The sequence below is a fragment of the Pteropus alecto genome, unplaced genomic scaffold, assembly GCF_000325575.1.
Source record: "Pteropus alecto unplaced genomic scaffold, ASM32557v1 scaffold61, whole genome shotgun sequence".
Lineage (NCBI taxonomy): Eukaryota > Metazoa > Chordata > Mammalia > Chiroptera > Pteropodidae > Pteropus > Pteropus alecto.
In genome coordinates this window covers 571,646-581,157 of record NW_006434835.1, presented here as the reverse complement: position 1 = coordinate 581,157, position 9,512 = coordinate 571,646, and the positions used below count along the sequence as shown (strand labels likewise).

At 61.1% G+C, this 9,512-nt stretch overlaps 1 protein-coding gene across 1 annotated transcript in view; it reads left to right on the top strand.

Moving 5' to 3' along the window:
* MYT1L (myelin transcription factor 1 like) overlaps positions 1–9,512 on the top strand; it is a 77,625-nt gene that overhangs the window by 64,676 nt on the left and 3,437 nt on the right. The window contains exons 17-18 of the mRNA XM_025045783.1: positions 3,388–3,479; positions 7,805–7,908. Of these exons, the coding sequence (XP_024901551.1) occupies positions 3,388–3,479; positions 7,805–7,908 (196 nt within the window). The remainder of the gene's footprint in view (positions 1–3,387; positions 3,480–7,804; positions 7,909–9,512) is intronic.

Here is a 9,512-nt window from a genome sequence, read left to right as displayed (position 1 = left end):
GCGGGGCGCCCCCGCCCCTGGGCCTGCTTCGTCTCCTAATTCGGGTCCCGGCCGGCTCGGAAGTCTCCCGTGCCTGGACCGGCGCCGCGGCTCGTCGTCCGCAGCGGGCAGTTTTATTAACTGAAAAGAGAGAGAAGCAACCTAAGACCCAGACTCGGCCCTGAACCTCAGCGCGGGCCCAGGAGTCTGCGCCTCGGTCTCCAGGCCACCGCGGGGCGTCCTGGCGTTGGGGACCCGCGAGTCTCATCACGGGAAACGCCGGGCACCCCTGGCCTCCCTGCGGTCCTCGGCCTTGTTTTCTGCGCACGCGCCGCTCTGTGACTCACGTCCGGCAGAACTCGGGGTGGGGACGTAGCCTGCGTGCCTGGCGGTGGTCTGCGCGCATCCTCCCGTCCTCGGTGCGGGCCGAGGACCGGCCCCGCGAGCGCGGCGGCCGGTGGAAGCGGGAACCAGCGCTGAGGGTGCGAACCCCACAGCTGACCGCGGCCACCCCCGCGGGCGTGGGCCCCCTGATCCTGTCTTGTAGCACGCTCACCGGGAAGGGGAGCCGGGAAGTCCGCTGGTGGGTCGCGGCGGAGGAGCAAAGGCAGTCACAAACGCTCACCGCCAGCTGCCAGGGCAGGTGGCATCGCCAGCGGACACGGCTCCGAGAAGTGAGGACAGGGAGAGCTGGGTCCTGCAGAAGGACCGCCTGGCCTCAGAGCACAGCTGGGACACAACTCAGGCCTTGGGACCCTGCTCGCAGAGGAGCCACGCTCTGCAGGAGGGCTGCCACATCTAAGATGAGCCAGGGTGGGAGTCAGTGGTCCTGGTGAGCGGGCAGGAGCCAGGCTGAGGTCCAGGGGCCCAGCTAGAGGCGCTCACAGGTCACTGTGGTGACAGTGAGAAGGGGAAGGGACAGGGCTGAGGAACAAGTTCGCTCAGGAAACGTGTGGGTCTGGTCACCAGACACGTAGCTCTGAGGGAGAGGCAGGCCTCGGGGTGCCTGTATCCTGTCCCCTCAGGACATGACTCTACTAGAGCCCGTTGGTCCCTTCCTATACCCCTCCCCCCACTTTGTCACCAGGTGCCCCAAGGCCTCTGCTTTCTGGCATGGGCGCTGGCCTCAGAGAGAAGGCTGGGGCTGGGGCTGGCGATGGCCGTCTGGGTTGAAACTCAATTACCCCTTTCACCTATAAATCTAGAATCACCATTAGCAATGGTTCTGGGGAAAGCAGCAGATATGGTGACAATTCAGCATGTCGTGGACAGTCTAATGTGAGAATAGACAGAACGTCACACAAACATCAGACATCACCCGGACCTTCAGCGTGAACTGCAAACAGCAGTGAAAATATTCATTGTATAAGGTTTTTCCCCAGAATAACTATGTGAATATGTATCTCCACGAGGGAACGTATTAGACAAAGATGTCTGAAGAGATACTTAGAAGGCCTCGTATGTTAATGTAGACATTAAATAGATCTCGCTAATAACCATGTAATCTGCTCTGTCATTGGGTGTTAGATGCTAATAGATAAAGATAAACACCTGACAGGCCTCACCGTGCAGCCACCGGAGCAGAGCCATCAGGCACTGAATATAGGGATGAAGTGATATCAATGCATGCATACAGTGTTACACATGTGATTGTATCATATGCATACATGTCACACGTATATCATGCAGTGTTACGGATATATCAATGTGTGCTACGATGTTGCTATATGATACTGACACGTGCATGCATTGTTGCATGCATGATATCAACGTATGCATACAGTGTTTCATATGTGGTCGCACCATATGCATGCATGTTACGCACACATCATATGTGATGTTACAGATATGATATCATTGTGTACTGCATTGTTGCTATATAATACTGACACATGCATGCAATGTTACATGCATGATATCAATGCACGCACACAACGTTACCTGTGTGTTCGCATCACATACATGCATTGCATACGCGGTGTTATATGCGTACAGTGTTACATATGTGGCCATACCATATGCATGCATGTTATGCACATATCACATGCAGTGTCACAGATATATCAATGTGCGCTACAATGTTGCTGTATGATACTGACATGTACATGCATTGTTGCATGTATGTTATCAATGTATGTATGCAATGTTACATATGTGGTCGCACCATATGCATGCATGTCACACATATCATATGTGATGTTGCAAATGTGATACCAATGCGTGCTGCATTGTTGCTATATAATACCCATGCATGCAATGGTACATGCATGACATCGATGCACACACACAATGTTACCTGTGTGTCCGTATCGTATGCATATATTAAATGCATGATATTATATGCATGCAATGTTACCTACGTGACCATGCCATACACATGCATGTTACACATATATCACATGCAGTGTTACAGATGTATCCATGTGTGCTGCAATGTTGCTATATGATACTGGCATAAGCATACAATGTTACATGTATGGTATCGATGTATGCACACAATGTTACATGTGTGGTAGCAGCATGTGCATGCAACATTACATGTATACCGTTTTCCCTGCACCCACATGTGATGTGCCCGGTGGACCCTGAGCACGAGTGCAGGGGTCCTCTGTGTGGATGCTTCTGACCATAGCCAGGGTGAGGGGTGAAAGGTTAGAGGTGAGCCTCCAAGAGGCAGGTGTGGCCAGGGTATGTGACATGTGCACAGCAGGAAGGGACAAGGAGCTGTGCCGTCAAGATGGTCGTCAGGCCCACCGACCCAGTTCACTGGGCAGAGCCTGTGTAGACCCGATGGAACCCAGTGAAATGTCTGAAACCAAACCGCGCATCCGATGACACGCGCTAGTTTACAGATGTCTCGGTGATATGGGGGTGCTGTTCACCCCGGGCTTGCTCCGGAATACTCTCCTGGGGGAGGGCAGGGTGCAGACGGGTGGCCATCTGCACAAGGGCGACATGGGGGTCGGCTTGTCACTCTGCTCTCCCGACTTCTGTGTGTTTGAAATCAAGTTTTAAACTCAGCAAGTCTGACAGTTTCCATGATACCGAAGCTTTTAAGGAAGACGGCCACTCCATGAAAGTCCCAGGCAGCCCGAAAGGCAGACGTGACGGCCACGTCTCCCTCCCGCCCCAGTGCCCCAGCTGCTGGGACCCCCAAGCCACCGCGCCCCCGATGCTGGTGTCCACATGTGTCCCTGAGCCCATAGGGACACGTCTCCCTCATGTGCACACAGCAGCCACACGTGTGCCCTCGTCTGGTGGCTCTCCCTCCTGCAGACAGCGCTGTGCCTGTAAGCAGTCCGATAAGAGGACTCGGTGACCCACCTCGCTCGTGACCCCTCTCTCTGCGGGGCTTTGGGGCTCTCCCAAGACCCATTACTAACGCCATCCCACGTCTTCCGTCCCCAGCTTGTCAGGCTGCCCGCGAGCCACGTCAGCAATGAAGAAGGCAAAGCTGTCCGGGGAGCAGATGCTGACCATCCGACAGCGGGCCAGCAACGGTAACTGTCCCCCCTGCCCCTCCACAGTCAGGAGGCCTCAGCCAGCTCCATGGCCTCAGGTCACCAGCCTAGCACGACTGAGGCTGACGGGAACCGGCTGCAGGCCGCTCTGTGACGCCGTCAACGGGAAAGTGGTCTCCCCCAGGCTGTCCCCTGATGTCGCCTCTCACCAGGCTCACAAGCCAAAGTCACAGGTGTCCCCACAGCAGGGCTTCCAGTGGTTTCTCCCCGGAATCCCGGGCCCTCGGGCCACACGCAGCCCCATCAGCGATGCCTTCGCTCTCAGCCCACCTGCCAGGTCCATCCCCACGGCCCCTGCCCCCACGGGTGTGGAGAGGCTGCAGAGGGGGAGGGCCAGCCCTGGGGCACCCCGCGGTCCCGTGTTTGTGCATTCGCCAGTTGCTGAAGTTCATCTGTAAACCCCAAGTTAGTCTTCCAGCGTGTCCCCGGGGACGGGCGCAGGGCAGAGAGGCGCCTCCCACCTGAGGCGGAACGAGCAGGCGCTCTGCCACACGTCCCAGTGCGCTCTGCAAACGGCCTTTGTCACCGTCTGTCTGGGGCCGTGTTCCTGAACATTTGTGCTTTTCGGCGGTGACTTCCCTGCTTCAGGGGCCCCAAGCCTAGGGCTGCAGGGCTGTCTCGTGTCCCCGAGTGCCAGGGGCTGTGACGGGCCTCATGGAGCAAGTCGGTGGCCAGGCGGCTCTGGCCAGGCGGTCGTGCGCTGTCAGGGCGGCTTTGGCGTTGATGAAGTGACAGCACAGCCTGCCCAGGCGTCTGTAAGCAGACGCGCACACAGAACGCGCCCTGCGCTGATGGGCTGGCAGCGGCTCCCCCGGTGCTGCCCCTGGAGCAGCGGCTCAGCATCGGCAACATCGGCGACATTGGAGTACACCTCCCGACGAGGAGGGCCAGCGCCTCCGCCCGCGGCCGCGGCCTGGACACCGGAGAGAGCAGGGGCTGGGTGCCCGCCTCGTGCCCGCGGGAGGGTCGTCAGGACCGGCGGGCTCCGGGCAGGGCCCTTCCCTGACCGTGCTCCATGGAGGAGCAGAATGCCACAAGACACGAGTCACTCCTGCCCGTGGCCCTCCGGCCCAGGGAGCGTGTCAGAGGCCCCTCACAGGATCTGCCACCGGCGGCCCTGAGACCCCCACGTGCCCACCACCTGACCGCCAGCAGACAGGACTTGAAGAGCCCCCAACATGGGGTGCACAGGTCCCGGGCCACAGGCCAGAGCCTTCTTTCAGCCATTGGACCATCCCTCTGAGCACGTGTGGCCCTCACGTGACATGGAGAGAACCAGGGTCACCACGTCTGTACCCTGAGCTCACGGTCCCTGCCACGCCCCTTCAATGCTCCGCTAGGTGCTGGGCACAGCAACTTGTGGGACAGAGCTGTCGCCCGCGGCCCTCGCCCCACCACCCCCAGCCAGGGCGAGGAAGCCCGTGTGAGACACCAGGACCTCCAGTGTCACCTCTCGGTCATCGAGGAGCAGCGCTCACAACCAAGGAGGAGGCACCAACATCCTCAGTGCGAGTGTCACCCCCAGAGCTGCCTGGTGTGGAGGCCAGGTCCTCAGGCCCACTGGTCCGAGTCCGTGCAGCCTGTGACCCCGCGCCGGGGGCAGACGTGGTCAGGTAGAGGACAGACTGGGGCAACGGCAGGAACGGACGCGGAGAGACCGCTTGGACCCGGGCACTGCTCGTACTGCGGGCTGCCCACGCCTGGCCCACGCATCGTGCGTCAGCTCACACTGCCGAGTCGGTGGGGCACGGTCGGTCTGCGCTCCGCGCAGCCAGATGCGGATGGTGTGGACACACAAACTGGCCGTCCTCACCTGTCACAGGCGACCCCTTTCTTCAGCCATCATTTAGGCCATCTCGCTGTGGTCAGTGGCTTAGGTGACTAATGTAGTTCTTACAACCGCTGTAGCAGGTCAGAGTGTGCGGTTCTGGGGGGTTAGGAAAGTCACTCACCACGAAACCCTTCAGGAGCAGGGGAGGGGTTTGGGGCCTGGTCTGCCACGTTTTAGAACCCAGGATGGCAGCTCCCGACTCCCAGAACCCTGGTCCCAGCAGCTCAGAAACACGTCCTTACTCCGGCTCAGGTGCTGGTTTCCAGGAGGATCAGGTAGAAAGTAGTGATTGTTGGAAACATTTCCGCAAACGTTCAGACCGATGAGGTGGCTCTCCGAGATCCCGCCCGTGTTCCAGAGAGACTGCATCCTCTGCTCGTCACTTTATCGAAATCCTTCTAAGCTTTCATTTGCCAGGATGCAGCCCAAGACCGAGCTGAGCACACCGTGCTGCGCTTAATGGACGTCGCTTATGTCACTGCGTTGAGGGAGGGCCTCTACCGGCCAGTGAAGGTGACGGCTGGGGTTTGAGGCACACCGTTCTTCCCTGTGCGCTCAGTCACAGTCAGCGACCCTCCAGGAGCCCACCCTCTACGACACGCTCAGCGGCAGTGGGGAGCCTGTTGCTGGGGACGGCGGGAGCATGGGGCCCATTCACCTCTCCTGCCAGGAAGAACCCGGACCAAACGCCTCGCACAGCCAGCCCCGGCCCCCTGGGAAGAGCCACGCCAACCTGGTGTCCCGACTCCAGCACTGGGAGGTGCCCCACCGCAGCCCAGGGAGGCGAGGCGCTCCAGTGTCCACGCGGGAGCGGTGTCGCCGAGCGCTAGGCCGCTGGCAGCGGCACAGACAACAATGTCACTCTGCGCTGGGCGTGCTCGTCCTGAGAAGCGTCGGAACCTCATCTGCGGAAAAGTAGTCACACCGGCCCCTCCCCAGCCTGAGCCAAGTCACATGTCACTTCGGTCTGCCCTACCTCCCGATTTTGAAAAGTCACCATAAAGTTCTGGCCACACCGGGGGAGAGGCAGGCGCTGTTCCCAAAGCACTTCCTTGCCCCTGGGACCGCGACGGGCGCCTCGGTGAAAAGGGCAGGCGTGTTCTCGGAGTTCCGGCCCGAGAGACTGGCAGGTGCACCCGAGGCCTGCAGCGGCTGTCGGCGGCCACAGGAGCAGGACCCACGGCCTCCGGTCACCGGTCCCCACGTCCCTCTGGGTGGCAGGCACTGAACACTAGCTTATCCAGAAAGCCGGCTCCGACGCCCAAGACTGACTCGTGGGAGGAAAGGACTTGGAGGACAAGCCCGTGATGTGGGCAGTCAACTTGAGCGTGGCCACCGCTCGCTCCGGCCGCCTGCTCTGTGACAAAGGCCTCTGGGGCGGGGACGGGGCTCATTCGGGAAGACAGCTTACTCCTCCGAGGCTTTTGTTTTATTTCACTGAAAACAGCAGCTGCGAGCCAGCCCCTCCGACCCCCACCTTCTCTAGTCTCCACCATGCTTGGGGCTCCCAGAATGACGCAGCTGGCGTGGGTATCTGTCCCCAAGCCCCTCGGAGGCCTGGGCTCCCATGTTTTCTGTTATTTTTGAGCAAGGACCCGTACCGTGCCACGTGGCCAGCAGGACTGGCAAACCGCTGTGCGAGATCTCTGCTCCTGCCTCCCCAGGCGCACTCAGTCGTGCAGGCCAGACACCCCGCACGAGAAAGGGTGTGGATCCTCCTGCTCCTTGGCAGCGTAGCACGCGGCCTCCGAGCGCAGCCAGTCGAGGGAGCCGGCGCTGGACACTCCTCATGATGCAGGCATTCCCCGGGGTGCCGCTCGGCCGCACCGGCCCCCACAGCCTGCACCCCTGTCCCGGACCCACCCCGGCCGGCGCCCCTGCCGGACAGCCTCCCCGCAGGGCCTCACATGCGCGGGTCTGTCAGCTGACCTGTCTTTCCTGCCTTTCGGAACGAGGGGGTTTTATTCAGACATCAGGCATTTGGCAGGCTCCTCGTGACCGCCACCCGAAGTCCACCCCCTCTGCCTGCCAGTCGGCCAGGTAGACTGCCCTTAGCGCTCGCCGAACCCGGTTTTAGTTACGGCTGTTCATCGCTTTCCGACCCCAAACCCAAGCTCAGTGAGGGCAGGGACCCCACAGTGTTGTCGAGGACGCGTGCACGTGACAGGGACAGCGAGAGCAGTGAGCGGGAGGGGGCGGAGGGGCCCGGGCCGCGTCCGCACGCCCACGGCCAGGCCAGCGCGGGTTGCCCTGGGGCTCTGCCGGCCAGCCCCAGGGGCCGGCGCTGCAGTCGACTTTCCTGATCGTAAGGAGGGAGGCGAGACTGAGGGACACACAAACGTGACTCCTTTTCAAATTCAGGGGTATTTTTTCCCACCAAATTGAGTTCCAGACGTAAAAGGAGCAAAGAGGGCCCCAGCGTGTGAGCCAGGCCCCGCCGCCCGCGCTCTAACGCGCCCCGTCCTGCTTGCAGGCATAGAAAACGACGAGGAGATCAAGCAGCTGGACGAGGAGATCAAGGAGCTGAACGAGTCCAACTCGCAGATGGAGGCCGACATGATCAAGCTCAGGACACAGGTAGCCGTTCTGAGGCCCCGGCCGCGGCCGCCGCAGCGGGCGAGGCGCCCTTTCCTGTCCCCTGGCCCATCTTTTTCTGTATTTCTCGCCTTTGTTGGGTCTTCTGCTGACGTTTTAGTGGCGACACTTGCTGTGACGCAGTGGCCGTCGGTCGCCCAGTTCTGTCCTGTGTATGTGTTTGCGTGAGTGCACTTCATGAAGTCACCCAGAGGGCCACCTGCTCTGCGGGAGAGAGATGAGTCATTTGCTCCCCAGGTGTTTGGGTTCTGGTGGTGTCCCATCAGCACGTTGGCTACGGAGAGGCCCCCATGCCCCAGGCATCAGGGAGAATGCCTGTCACTGTCCCTGGGGCTGGTGGCAGGCCACCCGTCTGCCAGTGTGCATTCCCAGGCCCAGACGGGGTGGGCACAGACACACGGTGACACAGGAACTAGCGGGCTGGGAGGGGAGGCATCGGGCCTCTACCGAGCACCTGCCAGGTGCCCGACGGCAGGGGCGGCCCTCGAGGTAGGTGTCTAAGTTTCATCTGACACACGTGGCATCAAAAGTTCACAGAGGTGACTTCCACCACTAAGCCAGAGCCGGTGGCCTAGCTGCCGCCCTCAGGGCCCCCCCACGCACCCTGCAGCCCCCCCCCACCTCGAGAACTCTCAGGTTCCAGTCCAGCATGGACCCGGGCAGTGGATCTCGTTGTGGCAGAGTGACCACCTCGAGTTGCCATCACAGGCGAGGCCAGTCCTGTGCTGTTGGGAGCAAGGGCTGCACTGCACGTCACTCTGTGGCCCAGGCCAGCCCTCCGTGTCAGCCTCGACCAGGGGGATGGGATTCTCAGGACAGGCTGAGGGATGTCCAGGGGGTCACAGCTCCGTGCTGGCCGCCCCGGCTCCCGGTGGCAGGGCTTCCCCAGGGAGGGCGGCACAGCCGGAAGTGGTTCCGTGGGCACCGTGGGCACTGTGGGCACGCAGGCTGGGCGGAGGGTGGGCGTTCCTGGCCTGGCCACGCCGTCCTTTCCCGTTGTCCGGCACCAGCCCAGTCCCTGACTGCGGCCCCTCCCTCGGGCCGAGCTCCGCCTCCCTGCATCCCTGCCTCCCTGGCTGAAGGCTCACGACACAGGTTGGAATTTTCCCGAACGTTTGCCTGAACCACTGGCTTTTCTCGGCCCTGGCCTGGCCAAGGTCTGGTGGCCGCGCTGTCCCTACGGGGCTCTGCTCCGCGGTCACGTCCTTTCACCCCCGAGTCCCCTTTCCTGGCGGGAACGTGAGCCAGTCAATCAGCAGGATTCGTTTGACTGTCTCATCCCACTCATGAGGGTGACAGTCCCCAAACCCTAATCAACGCCCCTCAGAATGGCCCTTTCCTCAGCAGTGCTGGGGGTGCAGAGCCCCATCTGTCCAGTGTGTGAAGCCCACGGGCTGCTGGGGCGCCCCGTTCCGACATGGGGGACAGCTTCCTTCCCTCCCGCAGGACCCTCCTCCGTGGTGGGAACCCTGCCCCACTCCCCTTCACAGCCCCCCACACTCACCCCCATACTCACCCCCATACCAGTGAGGCCTGGACGCAGGCCTGGCTCAGGGCCGAGGGGAGACCCGCACCCCAAGACAACG